This window comes from Apodemus sylvaticus, chromosome 12, assembly GCF_947179515.1.
Source record: "Apodemus sylvaticus chromosome 12, mApoSyl1.1, whole genome shotgun sequence".
NCBI lineage: Eukaryota > Metazoa > Chordata > Mammalia > Rodentia > Muridae > Apodemus > Apodemus sylvaticus.
The window spans coordinates 92,820,197-92,836,572 of NC_067483.1; the positions used below are offsets into that span (position 1 = coordinate 92,820,197).

Sequence of the window (16,376 nt, forward strand, 5' to 3'; positions counted from 1 at the left end):
CTCCGCCTCCTGAGTGTGTGTGTGTGGGGGGGTATATTAAGGACTTGCCCCACCACACCTGGCTCAAATGTTACTGTTTTTAAGTGAAGGCACGAAAAAGGATTAGTTCCAAATGACTGTCCAGGTCATGTGTACAATCAACATTCCTGCTGATAAACCAGATTACTTCAGGGCACTGATTCTTAAGTTACTCCTGAATTTCAGGGGTTTTTTTCACAGTAATTTTTAAATTTCTGATTCTAAGTGAGAATGCATATAATGATTTTATTTATGTTGATAGATTTATGGGGAAAGTTTCTCTAAAATACATAGTCCTATCTCTTCATATTACATATCAGATTTTTTCAAAAGTATTTGAAAATTATAAATACTGTGGGGATTAATTTATTCTCTTGTCATTAAACTCTATCATTGGAAAGTTGGGTAATTGCTTTATTCCTTCCCCTGAGAGAATGCACAGTCAGCTTGGTTGTCACCTCCCCTACCTCAGGACACAGGGTTGCAGGAAGGAGAGCTAAGCTGGAAGCATGGGCGGCTCCATCCTCTATGCTGGAGCCTGGGTGGAAGGAAAGGGCGTGGACAGAGCCGAGTGGCTTGGGTTCAATTCTGCTGTCTGGTTGCCTTAGGTGAGCTGCTCTGTCTGCCGTCCCTCCTGGCAGCTCCTCCCCCTAGCCCCTTGACACTTGTCACAGCTACACAAGAGTCTTCTTTAAATGTAATCCACTCGAGTCGGGCGGTAGTGGGCACACACCTGTAATCCCAGCACTCTGGGAGGCAGAGGCAGGCAGATTTCTGAGTTTGAGGCCAGCCTGGTCTACAGAGTGAGTTCCAGGACAGCCAGGGCTATACAGAGAAACCCTGACTTGGAAAAACCAAATCCAAAAAACAAAAAAAAAAAAAAACAAAAAAAAAATGTAATCCACTCCCTCCCACAACCACATTCACACTCTTCCTGGAACTCCTCCCAGATCAGCCCTCCTCTCTCCACTTCCCAACCTCTTGTCCTTTTCTTACGGTAACTACCAAGTCCAGTTTATGCTGCCCATGTGCTCGGGTAAGTGGCCATCCACTGGAGTGCAGTCGACCCACTGGAAGCTGCACCCTTAAAGGAAGCCAGCTCTTACCCAGAAGCCATCAATGTCCATAGCCCCTGGGAGAGTGGTGGGTGCTCACGAGCTCCTTCCGTTGCCAAACTGGAAAGTTAACAGGCTTGATCTTGTTCTTGGTGGGGTCTTAGGCAACCTCAGCTGCTGTAAGCTCATGAGTATGGAGGTCCTGTTTGACCCTGGTTCTCCCTGACCTCTGACTGTTCCAATTTTTAAGAAAAGCCCTAAGACACTTTCCTAGTCTGACGTTTTATTTTATTTTTGTTTTTATATTGAACCCAGGCTTTTGTACATACCAGTCCAGTGCTCTACCAACTAAGCTATATCCAACCCCCCCCCCCATGGCTTTTTTTTTAAAAAAAACTGGTTTTGTTTCTGTTTCTTTGGACAAAGCAAGTAGAATGCAAGTAGAACTCAGAATGTTTAAGGCCCTGGGTTTAATTACTAGAGCAAAAGTTCCCTAAACAACTGCATGACAGAATTGCCTGAGAATTTTTTTCAATGTACTAGATTGATTGGTTGATTGATTGATTGATTGGTTGGTTGATTTTACTTTAAGAAGGCTGCTTTGGGAGCTGGAGAGATGTCTCAGAGGTTTAAGAGCACTGACTGCTCTTCCACAGGTCCTGAGTTCAATTTCCAACAACCACATGGTGGCTCACAACCGTCTGTAATAGGATCCGATGGCCTCTTCTGGTGTGTCTGAAGAGGGTGACAGTGTGCTCATATACATAAAGTAAATAAATCTTTAAAAAAAAAAAGAAACGAAGTCTATGTTGGGCATGTGGACACGCCTGTGGTTGCAGGATCAAGGGTTCAAGACTAGCCTAAGTAATACAGGGAGACACTGTGCTTTAAAGAAAATGGGAAGGGCCAGGCAGACGGGTCAGTGATTAAGAGTTGCTGTGTATTTGAGAGGATCTGGATGTAGTTCCCAGCACACATTAACAGGCTGCTCACTGTCTCCTGTGACTCCAGGTCTAGGGGGTTGACCCCTGACCCCATTCCTTCTGGCACCTGCACACTTGGTGCACATAACTTATGCAGGCATGCATACATATACAAAAAATAAAAGTACATAAATGTTATGCTCTTCTTGGGACTTTGATAATTACCGTATTGTAGGGCTCACTGGGATATGTCCATGGCTTTTTTACAGGACTGTCAGGATCTAGTAACAGGAAGGCATGCCTGTGGATCTGATGGATCTGACCACTCCCTCTTGTAACTCCTGTGATCCTCCTGGCTTTCTTTCTCTCCCTTCCAGCTGCTTGCCCTCAGCCATTTTCCTCTCTCCTGGTCTCCGTTCCCTCAGATGTCGCTGTTGCGGAGGCTGTACTCAGGCTCTCCACTTTCTCAGTAAATTACCTAATGCCTCCAAGTGACTTCCCATAAGGTCTTTGGCCAGACATACAGTGTAGATCTCAACGGAATCTCAGTGGCTTATGTTTGACGTAGGGTGCTGAGGATTCTGTGAGACCAACTCTGGCAACAATAAAATCCTGTCTGAAACTAACAATAATCAACACAAAATAGGTATTTATATTAAAATTCAAACTCTAAGCCTAGTATGATAGTACACATTTGTTTTGTTTTACATTTTTATTGAATATATTCTTCATTTACATTTCAAATGTTATACCCTTTCCCGGTTTTCCACCTCCCTGAAAACCCCCTACCCATCCTCCCACCCCATCTCCAAGAATATGCCTCTCCACCCAACCCACTCCCACCTACATTCCCCCACCCCATTTCCCCATGCTGGGGCATCTATTGATCCGTTATAGGACCAAAGACCTCTCCTCCCACTGATGCCCAGCAAGGCATTCCTCTGCCACACTTTTGGCTGGAATCATGTGTACCGCTTGGTTGCTAGCTTAGTCCCTGGGAGCGCTGGGGGCCTGGTTGGCTGACATCGTCGTTCTTCCCATGGGGCTGCAAACCCCTTCAGCTCCGCTAGTCCACCCAGTAGTACATATTGTAATCATGGCACACCAGAGGCTGAGGCAGGAGGATCCTGATCTTGAGGCCCACTTTTGCTATTTTGTAAGAACCTGTCTCAAACATACAACAAAACTCTGAAAACTAGACTTCCATTCTTTTTATTTTTTCCCAAAAGGAACTCTGGCAAAGCTTTATTAAAGGACAACGTTCTTGTTTACTTCTCACCAGTCCATTCTGGCGTGCTTCTAGTAATATCAGAATTACCTGGGTCAGTGATAGCCAGTGTGCATACTCTGTAGTAGTTTCTATTCGCTGTGCCCAGTTCAATGGTATTGCCACTGTAGTGATGGACACCAGCTTTAGCCAACATAGCATAGTGCTCTATTTCAGATTTCTTCCAAGCTGGGCCGTTGTTAGCCAGGATAACCAACTTCGCTTTGCCTTGTCTGATCATTTTCAGAGTCTGTTTGTACTCCAGCACATACTTTGCACTTTTCATAACAAGCTGGAGCCTAATGCCGGGCAGTGGTGGCACACGCCTGTAATCCCAGCACTTGGGAGGCAGAGGCAGGTGGATTTCTGAGTTCAAGGCCAGCCTGGTCTACAGAGTGAGTTCCAGGACAGCCAGGGCTACACAGAGAAACCCTGTCTCGAAAAACCAAAAAAAAAAAAAAAAAAAAAAAAAAAAAAAAAAAAAAAAAAGGTGGAGCCTAGAGTTGATCAACTCCAGAGACTTTTTTGGTCTTCTTTGCAGCCACCATCTTCCTGCCTTAGGTGCACAAGGCACCTAACCAAGATCAGCCGCCAAGATGGCTGGGGATCGAGGAAGGAAGCTAGGCCTCCATTCTTACTTTGATGTCTTATAGTCCTTCAGTCTTGCTCCCACTTTTTTTTTTTTTTTTTTTTGTGAAAGAATTTTTATTATAGGAGTTTACAGGAGAGGAAGAAAGCAGAAGTCTCAGATAGCAGGAGGGGGGTTACGGAGAGAGGGAAACTATTGAACTTCATTCACTACCTTGAAGTTTCTAAGTTAGTGGGTGGATGAAAGGAGCATGGTGGAGATGGACTGGTCAGACCAGTTTTCAACACAGGTGTGGAGATTCTCCGTGTTTCAATCATGTCCTCAGAATGGTTTCCAGAAAGTGGATATTGTTTTAGGGAGAAAGGAGAAAAGAAAAACAGCCCCCTTTTCTATTATCCCCAGCCTCTGACCATGGCTGTACCACAGACACTTTTGGCTTACACACTTCTGACACCCCTAACCTCTCCCAAAAACAAGACTGTCTCAAAGACTTTTCATCAAGAAAAAACTGGTTCCTTTTCTGTGGAATCTTTTTACCCTAGACTTTTTTTTTTCCTAAATTCTTTGTTTACAGTCCAAACGCTTTCCCCTTTCCCAGCTCCCCCTCCCCATATGTCCCATAAGCCTTCTCTACACCCATACTCCAATCACCTCCCACCTTTTTGTCTGTCCTGTTTCTCCCCTACCATGCTGGATCGGGCCTTTCCAGGATCAGTGCCCTCTCCTTACTCCCACTTTTATCTGACTGAACCACATGTTCTCATACACTGCCACATCTGAACATCACCGCTTCAGTCTAGTTTGCTTTCATTTTCTTTCTTGCTGGAATACAATTCTATGAACAATGAAATAAACATGTTTTATTATTAAAAATCTGGGGGCTGTGGAGATGGCCCAGTGATAAATCTTTGCTGGTCTTGCTGAGATCTGGAGTTCACTTCCCAGCACACACTAGGTGATTCAGATCCGCCTATAACTCCAGCTCCAGGAGACTGGATGCCCTCTTACCCCTCTAGAGTTATACACAGAGAAATAAACATAAATTTAGAAGTTTTTTATTTTAAATTGTGTATATATGTGTGGTTTGTATGTGTGAGGGCAATGCCCTGGAGCCTGAGGAGGGGGTGGAGCCCCTGGTGCCAGAGTTCAAGGTGGCAGTGAGTACCTGAGGTGCCCTGGTAAGAGCAAGTGCTCTTTTGAAAATGTTATGTCTGTTGGCATTTTTCCTGCATGTATATCTGTGCACATGTATGTATATCGAGTGTCTGCAGGGACCAGAAGAAGGTGTGGGGTTCACTCTATGTGCTTCCTAGTTTTATGTCAACTTTACAGAAGCTAGAATCATTTTGGAAAAGGGACCTTCAACTGAGAAATTGCTCCCACCAGATTGGCCTGTGGTGCATTTTCTTGACTGATGATTGATGTGGGAGGGTCCAGCTCTGTGTTTGGTGCCACTCCTGAGATGGTGGTCCTGGGTACTATAAGAAAACAGGCTAAGCAAGACCCAGGAGTGAGCCAGTAAGCAGCACCCCTCCCTGCCTACATCAGGTTCCTGCCTCCAGGTTCCTGCTTGAGTTCCTGCTCCTCCTCTCCTTCAGTGATGGACTGTTTCCTGGAAGTGTGAGATAAAATAAGCCTCTCCCACCCCCAACGTTGCTTTTGATCATAGTGTTTTATTATAGCAACAAAACTTCTAACTAAGACACCCTGCCATCTGAATTATATTGTTTGTGAGCTACCATGTAGTTTTTAGGAATCAAACCAGAATCCTCTGTGAGAGTAGCCACTGTTCTTGAGTGCTGCGCCATTCTACATCCCTACCTCACAAGTAAACATTTTAAAGTCTGGGGCTGTACTTGCTGGGGGAGGGGCTCCATTTTTCTGGCCTCTTCCCTTACTTGGACATCTTTTCCTGTCATTGTGTATTTAAGTCTCAGCAGCAGCGTGCTGACTGAGCCCTGCCTGGCTGTAAGTCAGCTGTAACCTATCTATCACATCACCTCCAGAGACTTTGTTTAAAATCAAGTCTGGGAGCTGGAGTAATGTCTCAGTGGCAAAGAGCACGGCCTGTGCTTCCAGAGGACCAGGGTTTGATTCCAAGCACGACCATGGCAGCTTACAGCTGTGTGTAGCTCCATCCCCAGGGTATCAAATGCTTCTTCTGGCTTCTGCAGGTACCAGGCACACACGTGGCACTCAGACATAGGTCAGGCAGAACACTCATACACATAAAAATCAATTTAAAAAAATTAAGTTCTCCCATATTCAAAGTCTGCTTGGCTTTGCTTTAGAATAATCTTGAGGTTCCTAATAATGGTGTGTGAAGCTCTTAATATCCTGGAATCTTCCTTGCCCCACATGAACTCTGCTCATAGACCACATCCATGCTCAACCATTTCATGCCCCCAGAAGACTACGTGTACCCAACAAATATTAACGTAGCATTCACTGTAGGTTAACCACTCTGTACAGATACCAGATGCTGTCCATTATCAACAGTGGGCATAGCACTGAACGGAAGTCTGTTCCTTTGCAAGCTATTTCAAATTGTGTTGTGTTTTGTACAATGAATTGATTCGGAAAGTTCTAGAAAGCAAGTAAAGTGGGAAGGCTAGAAGGGAGTTTCCTCTAGGAAGCATCCCTCCCCCAAGGGAGGGATGTCTAGAGAAGACGGGAGTTCAGCCACACTTTGCACTAAGGTTTCATGTGGGAATTTCAGGCACATCTCTTAAGAGAGAGAAAACACAAAGCAAGCCACTATAGGTATAGTAAAGTGAATATGAGAAGTGTTGTCAAACACCGTCGGTCGGGGTGGGCTAAGTACTTCTTTACGGTTTAAAATTAAAATGAAGCTGAAACTCAGGCCAAGGCGGTGGCAGCTCAAGTCCCAGGTGAGCCTGGGCTCTCTGTGGAGGCATGTGTTACACATGTGTGATATCCTAGCAGTTTGTAAAGTGAGAGCATGAGCAGGAGAAAGATAAGTAACGAATTAACATCCAGTTATTTCAAATGTCTTTTCGTAAGTATTAAATGTAGAACTTCAAGACCAGACAAATCCAAACTAGCCTGTTTGGGAAATTTGGCAGTTAGCCACTCCTGATCTCTTAGGTCAGATAAACTGGTTCCTTGAACATCTTAACAGGGGACTTTAGCAGAAGCGACTTTGTACTTCCAGCCAGATCTACTGAGGTCTAGTACTGGAACTCAGTCCAAAATAATGGAATCCTGTAATTTTATTTCATAAGTCTCCATCTTTGGCCAGAATTTCTAAAGTCTTTAAAGGGCTGAAAGGAATGCTGAGATTTCATGGATTAGGGAAACAACAGAGAGGACGGGGTGTGAATAGCTGATGGAGCAGCCACCCAGGTCACACCAGTGCTCACACTGATCATGAGCTCAAGTCTGGCTCTGTGAGGAATTCCTAAAGTCATTGTTGTCACCTGGGGGATATACTATTGTTGCTATGTGATGACTGCTTTTGCTCCAGGCTGTACTCTCTACAGGAATGGGTGGGGTGAATTGAGGCTCACTTGTGTTTGGGTGTAGTTTGGTCCTTTGTCATAAAGATGTTTATAGATTGGTCTTATCATTTCTGGAATCCAAGGTAATCATGGAAGAGTACGGCAGGGGATCGAATCAGAGAGGAAAAAAATGGTACTAAGTGTACTGGCTAGTACCTTCTTTCATCCCTTTGTAGTAAGAAGTACCTTGATGACTCTGCAGAATGGCTGCATATAAATGTAGCCATCTTTTGTAGCTGTTTCAGAGGCAGGGACCCAAAGAAATCTCTACTGTATAGTTTCATGAAAACACCGACACATTCCTGAGGCTATTAGAAGGTAAGGGTAAATATGTACTGCTTCTGAAATCACTCCTGCACCTTGGACTTGAACCTTTGGAACATGCCCTGGGCAAACACATGCACCACAGAGAATTTGGATTAGAAAGCCCTCTGAAAGAGGCTTACTTAATACACCCAGAAACTGGACAAATTAGGGCAGCAGTGTGCTTTTGGCTTTGCATCTGAGCAATCTGGTCAAGGCTCTGCAAGTGTTCTGCTCTTGAGATACTGAACACTCTCAGTCCTGAAGTATTTCTTGAAGCCCTTTTTACGTCTTTTAACCATTACTTTTCCTTTTTTTTTTTTTGTTTGATTATCTGAGGCAGAATCTCCATATCTATCTATTATGAAGATTGATCTGAAATATCTAAAGAACTCTATTAAAAAAGATTCTTTAATATAGTGTTTACTGAGTAGCTCAAAATGGCCTTGAACTGAACTCTTTTTGCCTCAGACACCAAGTGCTAGGATTACAGGTTATCACTCCTGGTTTACAAACGACTCTTTGGAGTTTGTTCGTTTCAGTGAATGGGAGGTGCTCTACCGTTGGAATGTATTCCTAGCACCAATTACTTTTTATAATCTTTAACCTTTTTTAAATTCTTTGAGACAAGACCAAAGATGATCTTAATCCTGTTATCACCAGGTGACAAAGTCTGTAACTGTTGCTGACAGTCTGAAGACCTCCTCAGAGGAAGCCAATTATGAGTCAGGCTTGGAGTTTATTTTATATATATATTATTTTTAAGCATGGGAGTTGACAGGTGCTCCAAAGAGGAAGCAACACCCGAGTCACACTTAACGGTCTTAGGAAGAACACTGATGTTATTATTTTTAAAGGTTATTAAGGAATTTGGTCATGGGCTATTCCTGAGTTGTTTTTGTTTCCATTGTAAACACAAGTTAATAGGATTGTGAGGGTCGCAAACCATCCTTAAGCTCACATACGCGTAGGACTCGAACCTGAATTATTATTAACCTTCTCATCTGAAGATGCTTCTCTCTATATATGAAACAAACCAAAACCAAACATTGTCAATATTGGCAGGTTTCAGTACAGATATTAACATCTGGAATCCCCCTTTTTTCCCTCCCTTTTCCCTCATAATTTTCTGTATTTCTATCCTGCCTCCTAGATGCTGGGATTGGACATGCACCACACCAAATAATCTTGAGAATATTTCCTTTTAGAGAAAAATGAAGAAACGGAAGTTCCCCTATTCCCAACCTAACTCGTCGACTTTGTACTTTTATGTGCTGCTACTGCCTCAGAATAGACTGCTTCCCTCACTTGCTGATGTGTCTTTAAAGTCTGTTATTTTCCCACAGCGGAGTGGTGCCTCAAGTGTGTACCCTGACCTGCAGCCAAGAGGCGATTGGAGCGTGCGCTTGAAGGAGGAGCGGGCGCACCGTGATTACGATCATTAGCGTTTGCCAGACGTCAGCGTCCACGGGCCCGGGACCGAAGAAAGACTTAAGCGTCGTGAGCGCTCTGTGATGACGCACAAGGCAGCCTGCCTTGACCTCTGCAGTCGTGGCGCGTGGAGTGGGGCGGAGCGAAAGGCTGCCTTGGCGGACGCACATTTATGACGTTTCGTAGCGTGCGCAATGACACCAGCGGTCGCGGCCTGTGGGGTGGAGTCAAGGCTGCGGAGCCTTCGGTCGCGCGCACACGTTGCATCTCCTTGCTTCCACCTGAACCCCGCGTTAGGTTCGCCGCGGGAAAGGCAGTCTGACGAATAGACCGCAGCTCCTGGGAGATGGCGGCGCTGTGCCTCACGGTGAACGCTGGAAACCCTCCGCTGGGTAAGGGCACCGCCGACCTGCGCGAGTTGCATCAGCCTGAGGGTGCGGGGCGGGTGCCGCGGCGGTCACGCTGAGGGAGCCTCACGTCCCGGGACAGGCCTGCTCTGCGGGGAGCCCAGCCCCGCGTGGCCCCGGCCTCTGTGTCGCGAGGCCCGCCGTCCCGGGAGAGAGGGGACAGCACGAGCGCCCTGGCGGCGCGATGCGAGACTTCTCTCAGACGCGACTCTGCCAGGGTCCCAGGCGGCTTTTGGGGTGGAAGTAAAAACCCAACTGTCTCCTGACGCGTCCTTTTAATGCTGTCTCCCGGTTCTCCTCAGGAGCCTCCCATCCTTCCCCAACTCTCAGAGATCGGAATTCACTTGCCCCACTTTCCCTTAGGTTGTTGAGTTAAAGGGAACAAGGCAGACTTTCCTGTCAGCACTTGGAATTTTAACTGAGGCCGCACTTACTTGTGGCCGAAGGCTGTGATTACGGGAAGCCGTAGGAACGCTGCGGACTGATACTGCCGGCTTTTACTACACACCCTGGGACGTAGTAAAGGCCCGAGTAAACGTCATCTTACGGTCCATTCGGAATTGAGTTTTCAAAGTGGCTTACGTTTTTACTAGATAGTTTAAGACTCTGGGAAACAACACAAAGTCATTTTACCATGTAGACCTGGAAGTACTTCCTAACATTCAAAAAGTCAGCCCTTTGAATACAATTGGTCATGTGGGGCTGATGAAATTTCTTGGCAATCTCAACTTTGACAGCAGTCTGCGCCTATTGGGATGAAATGACATTCATGCATCAATGCGCTGGGATACAGCTTGGCGTTGTAGGCAAGCACTTGACTGTTGAGCCCTAAAAAGAGAATGTATTTATCATTTGAAATGTTTTGCTTTTTTTTTCTTTTTAGATATATTTATTTTATATATGTGAGTACACTGTCACTGTCTTCACACACACCAGGAGAGGGCATTAGAACCCATTACAGATGGTTGGGAGCCACCATGTGGTTGCTGGGACTTGAACTCAGGACCTCTGGAAGAGCAGTCGGTGCTCTTAACCCCTGAGCCATCTCTCCAGCCCCCTTGAAATGTTTTTAAATGATAACATTTTAGCCTGTTAGTTTCAGTCTCTGTATACTAAGCTCACAACAAATCCATAAGTCCTAAAAGAAGTAGATGTGATTCTTGGTTTGAAATGGCACTAGATGATGTTGACCCGTGGCTAATCCTGGAGGCCTGAGTTCAGTCCTGGCTGCTGATTGCACTCAAGGTTCCTTGAGGAAACCTCTCCAGTGCTGGTTGCCAGAATTCAGTGAGACTACAGGAAAAGTTCTTTCACATTTTAGGTGTTCAGTCCATAGCTAAACTATAGGGTTTTGGCCCCTGGTGGTGGGGCTAGTTTGTTTTTGTTTTTGTAAATATTGCCTTGAAAATCGCTGCAGGGGACCACTAGATCTGTATGTACCCTTAGAACTCAGAACCAAATTCTGCTGGCATTCCAGAAGATAGTCTTAAATTTTGTTTGCATTTTGAACTCAAGCCAGTTAGAGAATGTGTATAATTTTTCTGCTTGCACCTCTTTCTCTTATTTTTATTTCTTACTGCCTATTTAAATCATATATATATATATATATATTCTCTTTAAGTAATAAAATTGGATTAAATATTTAGAAAAAAATTACATTGTGAGGATTTTATGTCTTTTTTTTTTTTTTTTTTTTTTTTTTTTTTGTGGAAACCCACTGTGCTTTATTAAAAAAGGCTAGGACAGTCAGTATATCCAACGCTGAAGACCGGATTTTATGTCTTTAACATGTCATTTTGTGTGTGTGCGCGTGTGTTAAAATACTTTCAAACTCACACACAGAACTTTCCCCCATCCTACATAAGAACATAAGAGCTTATTTGATGCATCTGTATCTAGAATACTTCATACAGGAAGCATAGGTTGATAGAATTCTGCCTAATGTACACTCTCCTTTGTTGTTCTGAGGCTGACTGCCCAGTAGTCCCAGGAACTAGGAGGACCATGCTTTATTTGCCTTTTACTGTACTATTTGCATGGCTTCTTTCAATGTGGAATGATTTATTAGCTTGGCTTTAATAGCTTTGTCTCCTGAAGATGCCAAGCCTCTTACTTATGTATCCCTTAATTGGGTTGTAAATGTTTCCCAGTTGGATTCAGGCTGTCCATCTGGGCAGGGATTGTGGAATTATTCCTGCTGTAGATTGCAGCCCATCAGTTGGTGTGTGAATTTAATTTGTCCCTTCTGGTTTTGAACACTTATTAAAGTGCCACCTGCCTGTCATTGTGCTGTCGCCCTTGCCACTGCCCCCAGAGATAGTGCTTTCTCTTTCAACCAAAGGTATTTTATTTTTTCACTTATTTATTTATTTATTTATTTATTTTCACTTTACATCCCAATGGAAGTCCCCCTCCCTCCTCTCCTTCCAGTCCCACCCTCACACTGCCCTCCCCATTCCTCTCTTCCCTTCTTTCAGAGAAGGGAAAAAGCCCACTGTGGTTCTGGGCCACTGAGGCCAGACAAGACTCCAAGGTAGGGGAAAGGGAGGCGATAGAGTCGAGACAGTCCCTGCTCCAGTTAGGAGATCCTGAAGACCAAACTGCTCATCTGCATATGTGTAGAGGGCAGCCAAAGATGTTTGAAGTGAAAGAACTCAGCCAGGCAGTGGTGGCGCAAGCCTGTAATTCCAGCCCTCTGGGAGGCAGAGACAGACAGATTTCTGAGTTCAAGGTCAGCCCAGTCTACCCAGTGAGTTTCAGGACTGCCAGGGCTATACAGAGAAACCCTGTCTCGAAGAACCAAATCCAAAAAACCAAAATAAAATAAAGTGAAAGAACTCAGAGCCCTACAAACATTTCTCTTCATGAACACCTCATTGGTTTCGGCATCCATTGTTGTATCCTGCCTATCTTGGTTATTAAAGTGTGTGATCTTCTGATTTGACATTTCCTTTTATGTGTATCAGTGGTTTTCTCATGTTATATTCATAAGAAAATATATGTGAAATATATCCCATTTAAAATTAATTTTGAGAATTAGTTGACTTGGAACTTGTATGTATTTATATATCACCAATAGTAAGTGTATGCTTTAATAATCCAATGGCATATATGTACAGACATGTGATAGGTAAACCTCCATTACAATAATGCCAAATATTCCCATTACAGAAAATTCTCATTGTCCCTGGCATCTGATAGCCAGTTCCCTGATTTTGTTTTGTTTTTGCTTTTAGGATGCCTTTATATACACAAGATATAATCACATCTGGTTGCCTGTGACAATAATTCATTCTTTTTATATGCTAGATAGGACTCCCAGGATACATGCCAAAATGTATCTCATTTACTTGGATTGTCCTGGTTTGTCCCTCCAAATTTTTGTCTGTTTTTTAAAAACATGTTACCTGTGAGAAACCCCTTGTCTTAGTCTGCTTTGTGCAACTTTAAGACAGCACCACAGACAGGGTGATTTGTAATGGACAGAAATCACATTTTCTGGCTCACAGCTCTGGAGGCTGAAAAGTCCAAGACCAACAAGCCAGTTGTAGTGGTAGTCTTGCTATGCCATGATCCTGGAGTAATGGAAGACAGAACGCCCTCACTGTACTACTAGTCCTTTCCTGAAGGCGCAGTTCCCCTTCACCCTTTGCTGGTTATTGAACCTAGGGCCTCAGGCATGCTAGGCAAGCCTTGTTCTGTAGGTTTCAGAACTGATCTTGTATATCCCAGGTTGGCCCTGAACTCCTGATGCTCCTGCCTTAGCTTCCAGGGTGCTGGGAAGATAGGCATCATGCTTGACTCTACAGGACCCTTTCTTAATACTGACCAGGGCAACTAAACTTCAATACATTTTAACAGGGGGCAGACCTGCAACCATAGTCAACATAACTTAGAGAGTGTTACAAACACTCAAATCAGCACTTGTTTTCTATTATAATAAGCTTTGCAAGATTATTATGCTTTCTTTGATAGGGCCTTGTTCCCAGTAGAGCATAGTATTTACATAGAAATGAGTGTCTGCTAGTTTTCTACCTTAACCAGATTAAGGGACACAGGACGGATGAATTTACTCACTGTGTTAGGTACCAAAAAACAGCATTACAAGGTGTTTTAGAATTTGAGATCTGAACTATTTGACCTGCATTCACAAGCTGACTGCTGTGTGTTTAGCCAAGGTGACTAAGCTTGCTGCTTAACCTCTAAGCCTCAGCTTCCTTTCTGTAATGGAGCTACCTCTTGTTGCTAGAGAGATTAAAAGTTGTGTGACTATCAGCATAGTATTATATTGAAATATAAAAGCCACTATTCTAATTTCTTACCCTCTTCTCAGGGAGGAAAGGAATTTAGTGTCACTAACTGGAATCTGAACATAATTACAAGCAATTTAACTGTACACAGATTCTGAGTTGTTACTTCTCTAAGACCCAAGATTAGACTTTATGGTGGGCAGCAGTGTGTGTGAGGTGTCACATATTAACAGGACTTTACATTGGATTGTTGATTCATCCTTGTTGCTCAGTAACTCAGGTTATATTATAAATGTTATCTTCTTTTTGAAGAGAAATAAATCTTTCATGCTGTCATTTTTAGAAGCTCTGCTGGCAGTGGAACATGTGAAAGGTGATGTCAGCATTTCTGTGGAAGAAGGGAAAGAGAATCTTCTTCGGGTTTCTGAGTAAGTTCCATTCTGAACAGCATTTAAAAATACATAGCACTGAGTTTTCTGGGTGTATTTACCTGCTAATTAGGTGGATTATTCATAGAAAGATGTTTCATTTTTGTGTGTGCGTGTGTGCGTGGAGACTAGAAGTCTTCCTACCTCAGCATCCTGTGTGCTAGAATTACAGTTCTGCACTACCATGCCAGGCTGATAACTGGCCTTAAAGTTAAAGGGGAAAATTGGGGCTGGGATATAGCTAAGGCTGGTAAGAGTATTTTCATATTTTGTTTGAGCCCACTACCGTGAATGAATGAATGGCTTTCTTTTTTTTCAAATATCAGGTTAGACCCTGAGGCCCTCACATGTTGTGAATTTGAATGAGACACTTAAAGTCTAGGGTTGGTCCTGTCAGCTGTGAGCTGTATCAGCAATGCTCTGTCAGCTGTTCATTTGGTGAATGTAATATCAGAACCTACAGTTCTTGGGTTGATGAGACTGTTCAAAGAAGACTTTAGATTTTATTTATTAGAGAAGAAATTTCCATTTATTTGGTAATGGGGATAGTGTGGGCAGGGGTAAGGCAGACTCTCCCTCAGTAACCCAGGCTGGCCTTGCACTTTCAGCAGTGCAGTCACTGCCACAGCCTGCCAGATGCCGAGGTGATGAGCTTGAGCCTCCACATAATGTTTTAGTAAGATAGGTAACAGGGCGACCTAACAGGGGAAGCTTTGTGGGTAGCTGTTTCTAAATGATTCTTTTTGTGGAGGGGGAATTTGTTGTTTTTTTTTCCCCAAGACAGGGTTTCTCTGTATAGCCCTGGCTGTCCTGGAACTCATTCTGTAGACCAGGTTGGCCTCGAACTCAGAAATCTGCCTGCCTCTACCTCCCAAGTGCTAGGATTACAGGCATGAGCCACCACCGCTTGGTTCTAAATGATTCTTAAACCTGCATTCAGCCAGATTTTCTCTTGATGTTTAAAAATTTAAATTTATGTCCTGTTCAATTTTGTCCACTGAAGATTCTGTTTTTCCAGGTCTTGTAAAGTTTTTTGATTTCTACCTTCTGAAATTTTCTTGCTATTACGTTCTGTTTATGGTTTTGTATCTTGTAAATTATTTTTGCCAAACAGTTGTGGTATGGCTTGCTCATGTGCTTATTCTCTTCTCCCTTGTTTTTTATGCTAGTGATCTTCCCTCTCTCCCGACCCCCAACCCCAACCTGGCTGTGTTGTCCAGGCTGATCTTGAATTCAAGGAGTCCTCCTGCCTTAACTTTTTGAGTCTGCAGGGACTTGCCATTGTCTGGGTTTGTTAGCATTTTGTTAGGATTTGACATGCTTTCTTCCCTTGAAAGTTGCATTTGTTTTTAATTATTAAATTTAATAACTTAGTTAATTTAGTTTAAAATTATTCTAAATCCCAGTTACATTTTTATCACCATTGATGAGACATAGAAACTGAAAGTTAGGAGAGCAGTTTGGTGTGAAGATTTATAGGCTCAGTTCTCTCTAGACTGAGGCAGGAGGGTCTTGAGTTCAAGGCTAGTCCAGGATATGTGCGACCCTATCTCAAAAAATAGAACAGCCTGTGAGTTAGCTCAATGGCTAAAAGTCTGTTTCCAAGCCTGATGTACTGAGATCAGTTCTCAGTATCCACATGTTAGAAGGAGAGCCCCAACCTGCCCTTTGACAAGTTGTCCTCTGACTCCACATGCAAGCTGTCGTATGCTTGTACTCAAAATAAAAATAATTAAACTAAATAATCTTGCACTCTCTATAAACATATAAAATAGAAGATAAATATAATTAAAAATGCTAAAGAAACAAAAGCCTAAAGGATGAAGTATCATAGAAAATCTACTCTGAAGTAAATTAAATTTAGGTGGATATTTTAGAACATCGGAATTTGAAACAGAGTACAATTAAATTAACACATTTTTTTTTACTATGGTAGAAAATTGGTAAATGTTAAGGTTTCCATTTCTGCATTTGTGACTCTTAAGACTTTTGCTGAAACAACTATAATTTACATAGTGCTTAAATTCCAGGAGTGTGGTGTTCACTGATGTAAATTCAATCCTGCGCTACTTGGCTAGAATTGCAACTACATCTGGGCTGTATGGGTCTAACCTGCTGGAGCACACTGAGGTAAGCAGGGAGTATGTATTTTCCTGTGTGTTGTCTTTGCTTTCTCTGTTTGGG

The 16,376-nt window shown here is 43.3% G+C and overlaps 1 protein-coding gene and 1 pseudogene across 1 annotated transcript in view; one reads left to right on the plus strand and one right to left on the minus strand.

Moving 5' to 3' along the window:
• Positions 1-3,244: 3,244 nt before the first annotated feature.
• LOC127697593 (60S ribosomal protein L30-like) lies at positions 3,245-3,811 on the minus strand (annotated as a pseudogene).
• Positions 3,812-9,295: 5,484 nt separating this feature from the next.
• Eprs1 (glutamyl-prolyl-tRNA synthetase 1) overlaps positions 9,296-16,376 on the plus strand; it is a 65,429-nt gene continuing 58,348 nt past the window's right edge. The window contains exons 1-3 of the mRNA XM_052199948.1: positions 9,296-9,499; positions 14,108-14,192; positions 16,223-16,322. Coding sequence (XP_052055908.1) covers positions 9,454-9,499; positions 14,108-14,192; positions 16,223-16,322 — 231 coding nt within the window. The 5' untranslated portion in view covers positions 9,296-9,453. The remainder of the gene's footprint in view (positions 9,500-14,107; positions 14,193-16,222; positions 16,323-16,376) is intronic.